This window comes from Gobius niger (assembly GCF_951799975.1).
Source record: "Gobius niger genome assembly, chromosome: 9".
Lineage (NCBI taxonomy): Eukaryota > Metazoa > Chordata > Actinopteri > Gobiiformes > Gobiidae > Gobius > Gobius niger.
Window position 1 is genome coordinate 2,715,590 of NC_136860.1, and position 18,948 is coordinate 2,734,537.

General features: G+C 46.9%; 2 protein-coding genes across 3 annotated transcripts in view; both read right to left on the minus strand.

The window, feature by feature from the left end:
* Positions 1-8,146, minus strand: part of LOC306967768 (calcitonin gene-related peptide type 1 receptor-like) — a 94,597-nt gene extending 86,451 nt beyond the window's left edge. For both annotated transcript variants that reach the window (XM_079562947.1, XM_079562946.1), the window contains exon 1: positions 8,072-8,146. The gene's annotated coding sequence lies outside the window, so the exon portion shown is untranslated. The remainder of the gene's footprint in view (positions 1-8,071) is intronic.
* Positions 8,147-16,165: 8,019 nt separating this feature from the next.
* LOC306967794 (tissue factor pathway inhibitor-like) overlaps positions 16,166-18,948 on the minus strand; it is an 84,271-nt gene continuing 81,488 nt past the window's right edge. The window contains exons 5-7 of the mRNA XM_079562982.1: positions 18,837-18,896; positions 18,227-18,415; positions 16,166-16,371 (exon numbers count right to left, since the gene is read on the minus strand). Of these exons, the coding sequence (XP_079419108.1) occupies positions 16,292-16,371; positions 18,227-18,415; positions 18,837-18,896 (329 nt within the window). The 3' untranslated portion in view covers positions 16,166-16,291. The remainder of the gene's footprint in view (positions 16,372-18,226; positions 18,416-18,836; positions 18,897-18,948) is intronic.

The following is an 18,948-nucleotide window of genomic DNA, read 5'->3' on the forward strand; positions in this document are numbered from 1 at the left end:
CGCCTGCAGACGCTCTGAAAACGTGAAACTGCATCGTTTGTGAAGTTGCAGCGACTCGGAAACAGCTGTTGCGACTGCCTTTGTACATTAATTTATTCTCTCGCCGCCCACACGATGCACCACGGGAGGAACAAACGTTTGGACGTCTGCGGCCAACTCTGTGTGCCCAGAAACACTGGCTGCGGCTGAAGGAACACAGTTATAATCGCCAAAACCAGAGTGAAGAGATCTGACTGTGGTTTCTCCGACTGATTAAAATATAACCAGGTGGAAGTGAGAGGAGACACCTTTGTATCGTTAAAGGAGACGCTGCAGGTGAATAGGGAAACGATTTCAATGTAGAGATATCACTCTGAAACTCCTGCTGAACATTACTGATACAAATATGACAAAATAATGCATTGTGAGTTTTCTGACATTTCAGGTTTTCATTATAAAAATAAGCCTATAGGCCAGTGTTTTCATTGCTTTATTGCCACATCCTCGTCAAGTTTTTTTGAGGCGAGATTTTTAGCTAGTTTTCTCCTTAACATCTTCGTAAAAAAAAAAAAGAAGAAGACACATTTTGAGGTGTAAGGTGTGAATAAATCTAAAAAAAAACAATCAATCAGTCAGTGGGTGTGCTTCCAATGACATCACGCATAGTTCCAGCAGCCATTTTGATTACCGAAGTGGCATTATGCAGGCTAAACTAACTCACTCACTCTCTGTGATTTTTACTGTTTGTTATGTCAACAGAGTCTCAGTCTGAGTCAGTGTTTAAGCTGCACAAGACGTTAGCACGCTAGTGGTTAGCAACTGTCAAGAGTTTATTCAAGCTCAGCTCAGCTCTGACCTCTGTCACATGTTGTAGCAAAGGTTTGGAGTGTGGTTCAGGGCTCTCTCTTGGAGAGGTCTGAGCTGTTGAAGCTAAATGCTAACCGGTAGAATGCTAACATCTTAAACACTGACTCACTGGTTTCTTCACATAAACGTGCGTCTCTGGGGTCGTGTTTTTACTGTTATCTTAGGCAATGATTATGAGTACATAAAAATGCCACTGTCAATCAGTTGTCTTTCATTTTCATACTAGAGTAGAGATAGTGTTACATGTGGTAGTGCTACATAATGCTACTTCGGCATTCAAAATGGCCGCCATAACAACAAAGGTCACATGACTGAAAGGCATGTATAGCAGCCCAATATCACAACAGGAGTTCCCTCACAGCTGCACCAAACAGTAAGGCAATAAAACAAACAGTAAATAAGAGCCAAACACAAAGTGGATGTTGTAAATGTGAAAGAAGACAGCAGACAGCAAACAGAACTGGCCCTAACGTCAATCCCTGAGGTACTCCAAAAGAAAGCAGATCCACTGACAATCTACATCTACTAGGTGAAACTGGCACCGCCTGAACTGAGTTGTAGGTCAGTTTAACCCACATATAAAAGCTGGAGAGCAACAGTGTAATGCCTCATTTGAAAGCTAAGCCCTACAAAAGTGATGGTAACTTTGTAGTCACATTGTTGGCACATTTTTGTCACATTTGAAGCGTTTTTGCTTTTTTTTTTAAGCTTTTAGATTTGGGTAAAGCCAAACAGGAGACAATGTGCTCGGTTCAGGTGGGGCTTAAGACGTTAAATCAAATTGTCCCTGTTCAAATGAACTGAATTAAAATGAAATAAATATAACATGTAACATGTCGTAGAGGCCGGTGCAAGAATATATTTTTATATTAGAACCCCGGATTTGGTTTAATATATTCGGGTCCAAAATCTACGCAAACCATACTTTTTTTTTCCCGATGGTATCTGGTGTCGATTTCCAATACCAGATACTTTAATGATACTTGGTTTACGATACCTATACTAAAATATTTGCCGTCTAGAACTATTAGAGCAGAGTTCACTACTCCACTTACTGATGAAAACAATTCAATTAAGGCGGCTTAAAACTCAAACTAGCATAAAGTTATTATTGCTCAAAGATTATATTTGCATACTTTTATCCGTTATGACCACAATTTTACTTTTTTTTCTAAAAAGTTGCTTGTTGTGTTCCCTCAACATTTCACTCTTTCCTCTGTTTCTGTTGAAAAATAGAATATGCACAGATTTAGACTGTGGCATTAAAAAGCATTTGACTTTAACCCTTTAAAGCTAAACAAATGTTATATTCACAGTGTGAAAGAGGACGTCTCCATCTGATTTTCTGACATGTCTTTGAGGAAACTCCTGTGACTCTTTATCAAATCCTTTTGCCTAAAACACGGCAGAGTCTCTCGCGCTGAAGGCCTGAGATGTTCCAGATATACTCCACCATATTCTGCACAATATTCAAAAGCAAACATGGACATGAATGGGAAACACCTGTGTCCACGCTCTCTTCTCCGGTTATGTGTGTAAATATTATGACGTGACTGCTCCGTGTTGATGTGAAGATTCTCTGTGTCAAATACAAACACGCCTGACGGACACGGATCGTAAACACGCTTCATCGTCTGCAGGAGGAGCGGCAAATACTCACACGCGTCATTAGGCTAATAGTTCATCCACAAAACCACAGTCAGACCAAATCTAAGCCACAAATGTTTACCACATTATGCAACCGCAGCTGTGGTCACAGCGAGGAGGTCCCGCCAGGTCTTCTGTGCAAACTCTCCCCTTTCTATTTCAACAGTACTTATACGATTCACATTTTTCGATACTAATACGACATCATTCACGATCTGGAACCTTTGTGGCTTCGTCGCTCGCCCCTGTGGGACATTTTAGGCCTGAGCGCCGTCAGGGCTGGTGAAGGGGCTCTTACAGTCAGTGCCCACAAAGTCCGCAGAGCTCAATCTCATAAACTCACTCACTCCTTTCGTCGTGCCCGTGTCGTGCACATGTATCGTTAAAAGAAACACTGTAAAGCTCAGCACACTGCAGGCCATTTACACGCGGACAAACCGAGCGCGAAGCACTCAACAGCTGTGTAATTGAACAGAGCCCATAAAGGTCCCTGGGCGACTGAGAGCCCTGGGTCACTCAGGACCAATAACGTGAAGTAAGAATGTGCGAGCACTTTCCAAAAATATATAGTTTATGGTCCCGGTTTTCGTATGGGAGAGTTGTTCTTTGTTTTTTCTTTCCCTCCGTCACAGCTGGATTGACAAAAGCTCACAGATTTTGGCCCAAAATTCAAACCTGATCCGACACAATTTCTGGCTATTTCCACACTTTGACTTTCAAAATAGTGAAATTATTATTTTTTAACACTGAGTGCCAAAAACTGAAACTCGTTTTTGTGCTTTTGTTATTTTATTGCGAAACTAGACACTCTAATTCACAGTATGTGTGATTTTGGCAGCTCTGTGATGGCGTGGTGTTAGTCTGAGGGGGCGTGGTGTTAGTCCGAGGGGGCGTGGTGTTAGTCCGAGGGGGCGTGGTTTTAGTCCGAGGGGGCGTGGTGTTAGTCCGAGGGGGCGTGGTGTTAGTCTGAGGGGGCGTGGTGTTAGTCTGAGGGGGCGTGGTGTTAGTCTGAGGGGGCGTGGTGTTAGTCTGAGGGGGCGTGGTGTTAGTCTGAGGGTGCGTGGTGCTAGTCCGAGGGGGCGTGGTGCTAGTCCGAGGGGGCGTGGTGCTCGTCCGAGGGGGCGTGGCGTTAGTCTGAGGGGGCGTGGAGTTAGTCTGAGGGGGCGTGTGTTAGTCTGAGGGGGCGTGTGTTAGTCTGAGGGGCGTGTGTTAGTCTGAGGGGGCGTGGTGTTAGTCTGAGGGGGCGTGGCGTTAGTCTGAGGGGGCGTGGTGTTAGTCTGAGGGGGCGTGGTGTTAGTCTGAGGGGGCGTGGTGTTAGTCTGAGGGGGCGCGGTGTTAGTCTGAGGGGGCGTGGTGTTAGTCTGAGGGGGCGTGGCGTTAGTCTGAGGGGGCGTGGTGTTAGTCTGAGGGGGCGTGGTGTTAGTCTGAGGGGGCGTGGTGTTCTCTCTGGAGCGTTTGACACAAGCAGAGCAGCTTCACATGGAAAGATCGAAACAGTTGAGATTTTAACATTTCACTGAATTTTTAAATGGTTAAAATCGGTCCAAGGACGACTAAGAAACATCCTGTTAAAGTCTTCAATTCAGAACCAGGCTGTTTAAATGCACACGCCATGAAGAGAGATCGAGAACAGGCGTGTTACAGAACATGTCAACAAGATGTCGCTGAAAATTGACGAAGATATTTAGGCATTTGGAGAATGTTTCATAAAACTCCCGTTATCTCCATTTCCAGAAGAAAAAAAAAATGTGATTTTGATCAAAACTAGCCTCTGTTTAGCTTAGATTTCTCAGAAACCGAGACACGTAGAATCAAACTGTTTTAACCTATGGAGAGCTGAGAGTCTCAGCTTTCAAACGAGCCATATCATGTGTCCATAGCTATAACATAGAATACACTGTGGAGCTCCAAATATCAAGAAAAATGGTCTGATTGTTCTCACTGTGTTAACATTGCGGGATAGGACCCGGCCAAATTGGTACAGATGTCCATGAAACCCTGCAAAGTGGGAATCCGCCTTTCGTTCTTTCATGTCGAACAAAATCTATCTCCCCCCGAGGGCGTATCGTACAAACAAAACGAGCCCAAACTTTGTAATGGCAAAATATTACTTTACTCTGAGCTCCGACATATATTCAAAAACTTTTAAATATATACAGTATTTGTTTGTCTCTCTTCGTTTTGCATTTTCATCTGCAGTATTCCTGATCAGATGTTTATGCTGTCGGTTTCATCCGAATAGAGCGATGCTAACCTGCCTCTTCCTCGTCCGGTGCTTATCTGCTCGACCTCTGACCTCGGTAATTGCCGGCGTTATGATGGTGACGTGATTGCCGTTAGCAGATCTTCCTCTACAGACTCCGACGAAGTGAACGTGCGATGCAGCGAGTCTGGAGCCGACACAAAGCCGCAGTCGTCATAATTACCCAGAGTTCAGCGTGACAGGTCCAACAGCTCCGCTCCCTCATTAAAGGAAACACACGGAGCTTCAAACTCTCCTCACACTTTCCTCACACTCTCATAAGACGAGCACGACCTCCTTTGATAACCAGGAAGACCACGATAAAGGCCGGGCGCGGCGGGGGGACACGGGGACATGGAGTGACGTCAACGTGAAACTCCTGCTGTAAATATGTTTGATGGGAGAAACTACAGGCACAACTTTTCTTCATTTTCAGGTTTTGCACCAAATTGGTCTCTTAAACACTTTGAGGCGGCGCTTTGGGGACTTAGCTGCAGAGTGCCAACAATCTAGACCATTTTTCATGATATTTGTAGCACCACAGTGTATTCTATGTTATAGCTATGGACACAGGCTGTGGCTCGTTTGAAAGACGAGACTCTGAGCTCTCCGTAGGTGAAAACAGTTTAATTCTATGTGCCTCAGTTCCTGAGAAATCTGAGCTAAACAGAGGCTAGTTTTGCTCAAAATCACTGATTATTTTCTAGAATCAGAGATAACAGGGGTTTTATGAAACACTCTCCTTTCTGATTAACTCCTCTCTCCCCTTCTCTTCCCTTCTCTTCCCTTCTCTTCCCTTCTCTTCCCTCCTCTTCCCTCCTCTTCTCTCTTCTCTTCTGTCCTCTCTCTTCTCTTCTCTCCTCCTCTCTCTTCTCTCTCCTTCTCTCTTCTCTTCTCTCTCCTCCTCCTCTCTCTTCTCTTCTCTTCTCTCCTCCTCCTCCTCTCTCTTCTCTCTCCTTCTCTCTTCTCTTCTCTCTCCTCCTCCTCCTCTCTCTTCTCTTCTCTCCTCCTCTCTCTTCTCTTCTCTCTCCTCCTCTCTCCTCCCCTCTCCTCCTCTCTCTTCTCTCTCCTCCTCTCTCTTCTCTCTCCTTCTCTCTTCTCTTGTCTCTCCTCCTCCTCTCTCTCCTCCTCCTCCTCTCTCTTCTCTTCTCTCCCCTCTCTCTTCTCTTCTCTCTCCTCCTCTCTCCTTCTCTCCTCCTCTCTCTTTCTCTCCTCCTCTCTCCTTCTCTCCTTCTCTCCTCCTCTCTTCTCTCTCCTTCTCTCTCCTCCTCTCCTCTCTCCTCCACCTCTCCCCCTCTCTCCTCCTACTCCTATCTCCTTCTCTCTCCTCCTCTCTCCTTCTCGTCATTTATTCCACTTCTGTACATCACAGAGCTACAAAATCACACATAAGGTGTATTAGAGTGTCTAGATTTGTCACACACACAAAAAACGCAAAAACATTTTTGTTTCTGTTTTTGGCACTCAATGTGTAGATGTGTTCCAAACCATATTTTTGCATTTTTCGATACATTTCTTGACTTGCCTCTTAACCCAATTTTCTCCAGCTCAGCTTTACCCAAATCGAAAAGCTTCTTGAAAAAGGCGTCACAATAGCAACGAACATGAGAAGAAAACATGTGATTAAAACTCATCAAATAAAGTGGCAAAAATCATATGAAGAAAGTGAGAAAAAGATCTGAAAAAGGTCTAGATTTGGGCAAAGCTGAACTGGAGGAAATGTGCTCGGGTCAAGATGTTAAACTGAATCCACAAAACTCTCGGTCTCCCGGTTCACTCCCGGTTCAGCGCTTACATAACCGGAGCTGTGGTCGGAGAGTGGGCAGGATTAGAGCAAAGCATTTACATCACGGGCCGTTACCGACACTATCACCGTGTAATCACCAACAAACCAGATGCCCTTCCCCTCGCGCTTTAAGGAGAATCCAAGCCTAAAACAGCGGAGAACCGGGAGGAGACGGCGACACGGTGGAGCACGAGCGCGTGAAGCGTGCAGAGAATCATCACGAAACGCGGTCACGGCATCGGATCACGAAATGAGCACGACTCACACGCAAGAACCGCTGAATAAAACACATCTACGGACCCAGAGCGAGGCCTTTACCCGGTGCGTCCATGCGTAAAAGCGCACGGATAAAGCGGACAAACCCAGCGCGAGACGTTGGTCACCGCCTTCAGAAACAATAACGAGCCGGTTCTTCGCGCTTTACAACCCAAAGCGCTCGTGTCAAAGGCTTTGGGCGCGATTAAAGCGACTGCCAGGTCAGGCCCGAGCTCGGGTGACGGAGATCAGATGAGCCAAAACAAGATCAGATGAGTCCGAAGTGTCACCCAGAACACGGAAACCACCGCGCGCGCGTGTGTGGAGAGTTTTGGCACGAGCTGAAACACTCTGTGCGAGTTTTCAAGATTTTTGCAAGATCTGCGCGCTCCAGACAACGCAGGAAACACGTTTTGTCGAGCGTAGCCACGTGAAAAGGACAATTTTATGCTCTTTAACCTCTTAACCCCCGCCTGAACCGAGCACGTTTTCTCCAGGCTGGCTTCTTCTAAAAGCTTCTGGAAAGTAAGCGCCGAAATAGCGATGAAAACGACACGTAAACAAGGGTGAATGCGCAACAAGAATGCAATAAAAACGTGACAAAAGGCGACAAAAACGTGACGAAAAATACGTGACTAAAACGTGACAAAAAAAAGTGGCAGAAAAACCGACAAAACATATATAGGCTGCGAACTCTCCAGTCGAGACGATTATAGATTTGCGTAAAGCTAAATAAATAAACGCAAAAAAAAGGCTGAACCTGGAGAAGATGTGGGGTTAAGGGGTTAACCAAATCTAAGAGCTTTTTTTTTTTTTTGGGGGGGGGGGGGGGGGTCAAAATAGCAACAAAAAGTTACAAAAATGTCAAAACACGAGGAAAAAAGATCCCTTTAAATGACTTTTGTAGGTCTTAGCTTTCAAATGATAAAGGCTCGAGCTCAAGTCGACGCGCTTTAGATTTGGGTAAAGCTGAACTGGAGGAATTGTGGTCGGTCAAGGCGGGGGTTAAGAGGTTACTGCAAAAAAGTGTGACAGAGAAGCGCCCAGTCCAGCCTGAAATAGTCAACACATTTGCGTGACTTCACAAAGGAAAATAAAAAAGCGCAAACCGGCGTCGCGTGCGTGATTTAAGCCACGCATTAGTTTAATTTCTGTGATGAAAGTGTGAGCGCGAGCGTCGCAGAGCTCACGCTGCGGGTTGACAGATGCGCATGGAAGTTCATCTCTCCAACACTCAAACTTCCCCAAACAAATCTCTCCGCTCCCCCCCCCCCGGAGTCCCCGCTCGCGCTTACCCGGGCAGGAGTGCAGCAGAGGCGGTCACCGGTCCCGTAAAAGTCCCCCCTCCTCGGTGAAGGAAACAGAAGTAAAAAACCCTTCGACGATCCACGCGCAGCGCTCCGCAGACTGTACGCTCCCTCCGCGCTCAGGACGCACACTGAGCACGAGCCGAGTGTGCGCCGCGACCGACGCAAACCCCCCCCCGCCGGCCACTTCCGGTGACGTGACGCCCAGGCAGCGACGGGAGCGCGCGCCCGTACGGAGAGGAGAGAGACACACACGAGAGCGACGACGAACGGGCGCGGGTCAAACGGAGGGGCACGAGCGGAGGAACTGCAGGTTTTTTTTGTTTTTTTTTTACCTGAGTGCAGTTGTTCCCTAGTGGGCCCCCTGGGGGACCTCAGGGGCTCTGCAGGGGGGCCCCGAAGCTCGTCTGCAAAACAAGTACTGAGAAACATTAAGTTTGAGATGAATTTGACAGGTATTTGTTACATGTTATCACTTTAAACAAGTATTAAAGAATGTAACCTCTTACTGAACCCAACACATTCTCTCCTGTTCGGTTGTTTTACCCAAATCTAAAAACGCATCGACTGGAGAGCAACAGTGTAACACCTCATTTGAAAGCTAAGATCAACCAAAGTGATTGTAACTTTTTTGTCAAGCTGTGTTTGTCTATTTTTGTTGCTCTTTCTTCGCTTTTTTTTTTAAGCTTTTAGATTTGGGTAAAGCCAGACTGGAGACAATGTGCTCGGATCAGGTGGTCTTTTGAATATTGAGAATTATTACTATTATTATAGGCTGCATAAAGGAGGAGGTGGACAGTCTCAAGTACCTGGGTGTTCACCTCAACAATAAACTGGACCAACGCCCGGTACGAGACGGGCCACTGGAGGAGACTGAGGTCCTTCAGAGGAGACTGAGGTCCTTCAGAGGAGACTGAGGTCCTTCAGAGGAGACTGAGGTCCTTCAGAGGAGCCTGAGGTCCTTCAGAGGAGACTGAGGTCCTTCAGAGGAGACTGAGGTCCTTCTGAGGAGACTGAGGTCCTTCTGAGGAGACTGAGGTCCTTCAGAGGAGACTGAGGTCCTTCTGAGGAGACTGAGGTCCTTCAGAGGAGACTGAGGTCCTGAGGAGGAGACTAAGGTCCTGAGGAGGAGGAGACTAAGGTCCTGAGGAGGAGACTGAGGTCCTGAGGAGGAGACTGAGGTCCTGAGGAGGAGACTAAGGTCCTGAGGAGGAGACTGAGGTCCTTCAGAGGAGACTGAGGTCCTTCAGAGGAGACTGAGGTCCTTCAGAGGAGACTGAGGTCCTTCAGAGGAGACTGAGGTCCTTCTGAGGAGACTGAGGTCCTTCAGAGGAGCCTGAGGTCCTTCAGAGGAGCCTGAGGTCCTTCAGAGGAGACTGAGGTCCTTCAGAGGAGACTGAGGTCCTTCTGAGGAGACTGAGGTCCTTCAGAGGAGACTGAGGTCCTTCTGAGGAGACTGAGGTCCTGAGGAGGAGACTGAGGTCCTTCTGAGGAGACTGAGGTCCTTCAGAGGAGACTGAGGTCCTTCTGAGGAGACTGAGGTCCTTCAGAGGAGACTGAGGTCCTGAGGAGGAGACTAAGGTCCTGAGGAGGAGACTGAGGTCCTGAGGAGGAGACTAAGGTCCTGAGGAGGAGGAGACTAAGGTCCTGAGGAGGAGACTGAGGTCCTGAGGAGGAGGAGACTAAGGTCCTGAGGAGGAGACTGAGGTCCTGAGGAGGAGACTGAGGTCCTGAGGAGGAGACTAAGGTCCTGAGGAGGAGACTGAGGTCCTGAGGAGGAGACTGAGGTCCTGAGGAGGAGACTAAGGTCCTGAGGAGGAGACTGAGGTCCTGAGGAGGAGACTGAGGTCCTGAGGAGGAGGAGACTGAGGTCCTGAGGAGGAGACTGAGGTCCTGAGGAGGAGACTAAGGTCCTGAGGAGGAGACTAAGGTCCTGAGGAGGAGACTGAGGTCCTGAGGAGGAGGAGACTGAGGTCCTGAGGAGGAGACTGAGGTCCTGAGGAGGAGACTGAGGTCCTGAGGAGGAGGAGACTGAGGTCCTGAGGAGGAGACTGAGGTCCTGAGGAGGAGACTGAGGTCCTTCAGAGGAGACTGAGGTCCTTCAGAGGAGACTGAGGTCCTGAGGAGGAGGAGACTGAGGTCCTTCTGAGGAGACTGAGGTCCTTCTGAGGAGACTGAGGTCCTTCTGAGGAGACTGAGGTCCTTCTGAGGAGACTGAGGTCCTTCTGAGGAGACTGAGGTCCTTCTGAGGAGACTGAGGTCCTTCTGAGGAGACTGAGGTCCTGAGGAGGAGGAGACTGAGGTCCTGAGGAGGAGGAGACTGAGGTCCTGAGGAGGAGACTGAGGTCCTTCTGAGGAGACTGAGGTCCTGAGGAGGAGACTAAGGTCCTTCTGAGGAGACTGAGGTCCTGAGGAGGAGACTGAGGTCCTTCAGAGGAGACTGAGGTCCTGAGGAGGAGACTGAGGTCCTTCTGAGGAGACTGAGGTCCTGAGGAGGAGACTAAGGTCCTTCTGAGGAGACTGAGGTCCTGAGGAGGAGACTGAGGTCCTTCTGAGGAGACTGAGGTCCTGAGGAGGAGACTAAGGTCCTTCTGAGGAGACTGAGGTCCTGAGGAGGAGACTGAGGTCCTTCTGAGGAGACTGAGGTCCTGAGGAGGAGACTAAGGTCCTTCTGAGGAGACTGAGGTCCTGAGGAGGAGACTGAGGTCCTGAGGAGGAGACTGAGGTCCTTCTGAGGAGACTGAGGTCCTGAGGAGGAGACTAAGGTCCTGAGGAGGAGACTGAGGTCCTGAGGAGGAGACTATGGTCCTGAGGAGGAGACTGAGGTCCTGAGGAGGAGACTGAGGTCCTTCAGAGGAGACTGAGGTCCTGAGGAGGAGACTAAGGTCCTGAGGAGGAGACTGAGGTCCTGAGGAGGAGACTATGGTCCTGAGGAGGAGACTGAGGTCCTGAGGAGGAGGAGACTGAGGTCCTTCTGAGGAGACTGAGGTCCTTCTGAGGAGACTGAGGTCCTTCTGAGGAGACTGAGGTCCTTCTGAGGAGACTGAGGTCCTTCTGAGGAGACTGAGGTCCTTCTGAGGAGACTGAGGTCCTTCTGAGGAGACTGAGGTCCTGAGGAGGAGGAGACTGAGGTCCTGAGGAGGAGGAGACTGAGGTCCTGAGGAGGAGACTGAGGTCCTTCTGAGGAGACTGAGGTCCTGAGGAGGAGACTAAGGTCCTTCTGAGGAGACTGAGGTCCTGAGGAGGAGACTGAGGTCCTTCAGAGGAGACTGAGGTCCTGAGGAGGAGACTGAGGTCCTTCTGAGGAGACTGAGGTCCTGAGGAGGAGACTAAGGTCCTTCTGAGGAGACTGAGGTCCTGAGGAGGAGACTGAGGTCCTTCTGAGGAGACTGAGGTCCTGAGGAGGAGACTAAGGTCCTTCTGAGGAGACTGAGGTCCTGAGGAGGAGACTGAGGTCCTTCTGAGGAGACTGAGGTCCTGAGGAGGAGACTAAGGTCCTTCTGAGGAGACTGAGGTCCTGAGGAGGAGACTGAGGTCCTGAGGAGGAGACTGAGGTCCTTCTGAGGAGACTGAGGTCCTGAGGAGGAGACTAAGGTCCTGAGGAGGAGACTGAGGTCCTGAGGAGGAGACTATGGTCCTGAGGAGGAGACTGAGGTCCTGAGGAGGAGACTGAGGTCCTTCAGAGGAGACTGAGGTCCTTCTGAGGAGACTGAGGTCCTTCTGAGGAGACTGAGGTCCTGAGGAGGAGACTGAGGTCCTGAGGAGGAGACTAAGGTCCTTCTGAGGAGACTGAGGTCCTGAGGAGGAGACTAAGGTCCTGAGGAGGAGGAGACTGAGGTCCTTCTGAGGAGACTGAGGTCCTGAGGAGGAGACTAAGGTCCTGAGGAGGAGACTGAGGTCCTGAGGAGGAGACTATGGTCCTGAGGAGGAGACTGAGGTCCTGAGGAGGAGGAGACTGAGGTCCTTCTGAGGAGACTGAGGTCCTTCTGAGGAGACTGAGGTCCTGAGGAGGAGACTATGGTCCTGAGGAGGAGACTGAGGTCCTGAGGAGGAGACTGAGGTCCTGAGGAGGAGACTGAGGTCCTGAGGAGGAGACTGAGGTCCTGAGGAGGAGACTGAGGTCCTGAGGAGGAGACTAAGGTCCTGAGGAGGAGGAGACTAAGGTCCTGAGGAGGAGGAGACTAAGGTCCTGAGGAGGAGGAGACTAAGGTCCTGAGGATGAGACTGAGGTCTTGAGGAGGAGACTGAGGTCCTGAGGAGGAGACTGAGGTCCTGAGGAGTGAGCAGGCCTCTTCTCAGGACTTTTTATGACTCTGTGGAGCCTCTGCTCTCCACGACGCTGCCGTGTACTGGGCCCCGGGCAGCACAGAGCGGGACAAGAACATGAGGGCCAGCTCTGGACTCTGTGGAGGAGGTGAGGAACAGGAGGGTGTTTGCCAAGCTCACCTCCATCATGGACAACACCTCCACCCACTGCACGGGACTGTAGAGGAGCTCTTTCAGTGGCAGAAGCAGCAGGTCCTTCATCTCCACTGCTGTCAGACTGAACAACAAGACTGTGAAGTAACATTTGCAGAAATACACACAATAATCCCTGTATTTACATCACTTTATCAAACTCTTGCTCTATGATGATACGAGGACATGAACAGTAAATAAGCGTAAGTGAATGCACACACTCTGACAGGACGTCCTGGCCGGCCCTTGTTTGTTTTGTTGCGTGAGCTCATTGTCCCGGTGCGGCGCTGTGGAGTGAAGCGTGTATTGTTATTGGGCCACAGATGAAGGTCGGACTCAGTAATGGAGAGACAAAGGAAAGTGATTCTGTTGTTTTTGGTCGTCCTCGTTCACTGAATCCGCTGACCTCGTTTCCCCCGCGGAGCTCGGCCTGAGCCGCCGCCGCCCGCACCGCGCCAGGTTCTGTGGGTGAACGTTTTTGGCCGTTTCGAGCAAAGTTACGAGTCCGGTCTGAAGAGAAGATCCTCCCAGAATGGAATGAATGGAATGTTACAGCCTGTAGTGATATATAATGGAGCGAAGGCAAATACTTCTCTTCATGTGTAGGAGGGAGGAGAACGAGCACACATGGGAGTTTTGTTCTGTGAAATATAAGAAAATGTAGCACAACTTTATCTGGTGTTAGCAAAACATCTGCATGACGTTTTTTAGCCCCAAAACTCCACCAAACAGCAGCATTTGTCCACATTGTTCTCATAAAAGTGTCGTTCGGCTGTTCCTTCAGTAATGTGTATTCCAGCGTGTGCATTAATAATAAGGGTCTATCTATCTATCTATCTATCTATCTATCTATCTATCTATCTATCTATCTATCTATCTATCTATCTATCTATCTATCTATCTATCTATCTATCTATCTATCTATCTATCTATCTATCTATCTATCTTTATGTGTTTATGTGGTTTGACAGTGCATGTTAATGAACACACATGGGACTCTGTCTAGACCCTTTAAGTTTTAAAGCATTTTGCAAAATAACTTTTCTTAGCAGCAGGGTGCTCCCCCAGGACATTCTGAATGAATCAGATCAAACTGAGGCAATCTGGTGCATTTTAGCCAAATCTATGCTGTTTTAATCAGCCTTATTACAGTGAAAAGATTCAGAACTGTCTTCGTTATAATTACTTTCCTAAAAAAAAAAAAAAAAGAGAATCAACACGATTTTTATTGCCTCCCCCAGGGCGGCGGAAATCCGGGCCACTCTAACCTCTTACTTCAACTGTTAGCCTTTAACCAAGCACATTTTCTGCAGTTCAGCTTTACCCAAATCTAAAAGCTTCTCAACTGGAGCTTCCACCCTATAGGCCAGTGCGACGCCTAATTTGAAAGCTAAGGCCTACAGAAGGGATCACGTTTTTGTTGTTTCTCTGTCACTCTTTCACGGCTGTCTTGTTGATTTTGGCGCAGATTGTTCCTCACCATGGGGCGGCACGGTGGCACAGTGGTTAGCCCTCGTGCTTCCCCGTGTCTGTGTAGGTTCCTCCGGGTACCACTCAAAACATGTACAATAGGACAGCATGAAGCATGAGCGTGTTTGCGAGTGCGCATGAGGGACGACGATGGAAATTAGCCAGTGGGTGAGGAACATGCTTCTCTATGGTCCTTAAGGCGGGAGCTGACATCGCTGTAATACCGCCCCCTGGTGGCCAGGGGCGACTCCAAGAGACACATGGAAGCATTGATTCTAATGGGACTTCAAACGTCCCAAGAACGGCTTAAAAGTCTGGCTCCAAAGAGTTTTACTTTTTATGAAAATCACTATGACCTATGTGACCCATGTGACCCATGTGACCCATGTGACCCACGTGGGTTACACGCTGGGGGAGGTGGAATATTTATAACCACGCTGTTTTTTGTTTATCAGCCTGAAATTTGGAAACATTTTCAGTGCATTGACTGGCTCTGGAGCTCTGTGGAGGCTCCGCCCACCCCGTGAGTGCAGGGCGTCCCGCCTTTTTGCCCTTTTAAGGAACAGGCTACGTAGGAGGAGATAGAGCAGACATTAAGGTTCACACAGGATTCGTGAACCTTTACAATGAATGGGGCTGAATGGGACCCGCTCATCTTTATTTTATTATGAAGCCTAGGCATTAATTCAACCTGGGAGACTAATTTCAGCATCAACAAAGCCCAGCCAATGATCACTTCTGTGAGGCCACACCTCCACCTCAGCCCATCAGCGTTAGAGCCGCACCTCCAGAGCAGCCAATCATCGCCCTCGGTCCCGCTTTTAAGCCCCAGCAATCATGGATCATTCGCCTTCCAGCTGTGCTCCGCCCCATCTCCACCTCTTCTGCCTTCGGCTTCTACCTGCTGCATCTTCACGGGTCTCCATACCACCACCAGTGTCCAGACCCCGGGGAAGACATCCCTTACTCTAAGCGTTCGTCTATTCGGACATCGATGCATACTTCGATGTCTACTGCCGGGGTCTGATCGCCAAAACAAAATACATGTCAATAAATCTTCCTAATCACTGCTTTTGTCTGTCTGAGTCTATCCAGGTTGAAATATCTCTGAAACTAGGCCAAGGCCAGTCCGGTGTGTCATGGACTGTCCCGACCAAATAAACCAATAAACAACAAACTCTTTACTCTTGTGCTTTTGTCACTTCTTTATTATGTTATTGTTGCTTTTCCGGCACGTTTTTTTTTTTTTTTCTTCACTTTTTCGATTTGGGTAAAGCCAACTGTGCTTGGTTCATGTGGAAAACCAGTGTCAAATTAACACTGGAGCCTGTGCTGTTACAGAATACTCAATACTTACTTTAAAATGTGTTTTGTAACGTGTTCCGTTACTTTGTGCAAACAGAGTATTGTATTCTGAATACTTGAGATACTTTGACATTGATATTTATATTTAAATGGCTCTGTGCTTGTTATGAACTCATTTACCAATGATTAGGAAGGTAATCAATCAAATGAACGTCTCCTATATTACTTAATGTTCCACTTGATTTCTCCATGAAAAACATGAAAAACAAAGGAAATACTTAAATAACGAATCAGACTCACAGTTCTGTTACTTACACACAGTTTTATTCAGATACAAAGTTTGGATCGACAGACTTTGGCAGAGCTTATTCTTATACAACACCGCCACCTTGTGTCCGGAGCACGAACTGCACAATGTGAAGCAATAAATGGAGATGAATAAAACAACACCACCGGGGTCTGCACAAAACCAGGGACAGAAGACTGAAGTTTGAGAAGATGAGACTCATTATAAAAACTTTAGGCCCATTTGTAAATCCCCGTCTTTGTTTTGTGCAGCCCCTGAAACAAAACGCTTTTGAAAAACTTTGATCGTTGGCTCGGATTAAGACAATCATCAACAACAGAAAACGTTACACTGATTTAAAAATAAGGAAAACAAAGATACAAAAAAAGTGCACAAAACTGAAGTCAAATCTAAAAACACGACGTTTACAGTGTAAGACTTTGCAGCATCGTTTTCATTCATGCGTTTGTCATGTTCATAATAAACACTGGAGTTTTACAGGTGATATATATACATGTATTTATATATATATATATATATATATATATATATATATATATATATATATATATATATTGGATTGTTGAATTAGTGAATAAATCAAAGGTTTTCCTGTTGATCGTTTTTGGCTCGTGTTAATCTGACAAAAGTACGACTCCTTCGTCCAAACGTCCAGAGTGAGTCCAGTCTCAGGGCGATGCCCTGATCTTCTCCAGGTTCTTCTTCCGGATCCGGATCATCATCTTTTCTCCCGTCGTCCCTCTGTGATCTGGAATAAAAGAGAAGCTTCAGGAAAGGTCCAGGCTGGAGACCAGGGCTGGTTCTGATCAGTGACGTGTGAATAACAAGGAAATAAACCAAGTACTGTTTTGTAAATGAACATGTGAAGGAGACCGTGGAGAGGGATTGGAGATTGATACGATACGATACGATACGATACGATACGATACGATACGATACGATACGATACGATACGATACGATACGATACGATACAATACGATATACTTTATTAATCCCGAAGGAAATTCAGTTCATCAGCTGCACAATCAAGTCACACATACAAACATCAGATTTAAAAATAACTAGAACAGTGCAGAGAATAAATATAATAATAATTTATAAGTATAAAAATAAAGAGGTACTATAAAAAACATTTCACTCCCATTTAGCCCCTCCCACCCAAGGATTTGTTGTATAGCCTGATCGCTCTGGGCAAGAAGGATCTCCTGAGCCTGTCCTTTGAGCAGGAGAGCGAGAGCCTCTCACTGAAGGAGCTCCTCTGCTTCATCACCAGCTCATGCAGGGGGGGGTCGCTGTTGTCCATCACAGAGAGCAGCTTCTCCAGGGTTCTCTTCTCCGAGACTGACACTACAGAGTCCTGATCGGAGATGGAATCTGAGTGCTCTGTGGTAACGGTGGAAACTGGTAACTGGTAAATTTCCCACTTGGAGTTACAACTTGTGAACTCGGAAACCTGAAGACTGCTAAGAGTTCGTATATGAGATGAAGACAGCAACAGCGCCTCCCAGTGGAGGAGCAGCTAATGTTAAAACTGTAACAAAACCAAACATCAGTGACGTGAACGTTATGTCACATGTTTTTAATGATCTGGTTTGGAGAAACATTCATGTAAAGTTAGCATCGTATGAGCTAACTGTTGTAGCATTAGCCGTTTGGCTACATACGACTTTATTCACCTGGAACGATCTGAGGTGAAGTCGTCATTTTCAAGTGGGAAAGACACCAGTGACCAGCTGCATTAGCAGATGCATCTGTAATGATCAAAGGAGGAACCAGAAGATCCAAGTTCTGATGCTGTTGGTCCAGGGACAGGATCAAAGCTGTTTCAGCTCACATACATGTATGCCAATTTTGATTTATTTTTTTCACAATTTTTTTATACATGTTTATTTTTATTTTTTTTAACTTTTGTCCCAATTTTTTCTCATTTTCCCATTTCCCCCTCATTTTTATATTTTCCCCATTCCAGTTTCCTCCCATTCTTTTCTTCATTTTTTTGCCCAATAGTTTGTCCCATTTTTCCAATTTTTTTCTTAATTCTTATTTTTGCCACAATTTTTAACCTTGTTTTTCCATTTCTTCCCCCTCATTATAACTCATGTTTTTATTACTCTTATTTTCCCTATTTCCACCCAATGTCTTTGCCCAATGTTTGTCCCATTTTCCCCCAATGTTTTCTTGTTTTCCCCTATCTTTTGCTATTCTTTTAAAATGACTAATATCTAATATCATCCATTTTTTATTATAATATATAAAATACTACAATATTTTCCAATTTCCCCAATTTATTTCCATAAATTGCCTATTTTTCTCCCAATGTATTCCCATTTTTCACTGTATTTGCCCCATTTTCCCCCAATTTTCACAATTTATTTTCAATGTTTTTGCCATAATTTCCCCCATTTTTTCCCTTCAAATTGAATCCAATTTTTCACACATTCCTTCACACTGGAGATGAACCTGATATTGTAAATGTGCAGCTCTTCCACACATTACTGTTCTGTTTTAGAGTTATCGGTTAAAGTATGGCTCCGGTATCGGTATCGTAAACCAAGTATCGGTAAAGTATTGATACTCAGTCCCGCAGCTGAGTCTTATCACCTTTGAGCCGCGTCACGCAGGTCTTGATGCACTGGCGCCGCAGCAGGAAGTTGTTCCTGTTTCCTCCACAGCCTGAGAAGGGGAAGCTCTGGCACCTCCTGGTGGTGGAGTTGTAGAAGTACCTCCTCTCCGCTCCGTCACACGTCCCTCTGTCCACGGCGTCCCAGCAGGCGGGGGGCAGCGAGGCGTCTGGACACAAGGAGGAGGAGGAAGAATCCATCAGAACCACATTTCAGACGGCTTTACCCAAATCTGAAAGCGCCTTGAAAAAAACATAACAATGAAACAAACGGTGACCTGATAAAGTAAGGGAAACTCAATGAAAAAGCAACAAAACGCCACAAAAAAGTGACAAAAACGTGACCAAAAAAAGGAACGAAACCATAACAATACAGTGACAATAGGCCTTAGCTTTCAAATCAGGTGTCACACTGTTGCGCTCCAGTCGAGAAGCTTTTAGATCTGGGTAAAGCTGAACTGGAGGCTTTAAGAGGATATAAAGGAAATGTTTGTTTTATTGTGTGCTGTTCTCACGTGTGCCTGCAGAGGGCGCTCATCATATAGGAATATACTATATTACTCGGTGTTAGAAACATACATGTGTGGTTACCTTTGGTTTTATTCTGGAGCTGCACCGAGGCCTCGGCCTGTCCCTCCGCGGTCATCTGAGCTGCAGATACAAATCACAAGATAACCACTGTGCCACGGTGACTTAAAGGTAA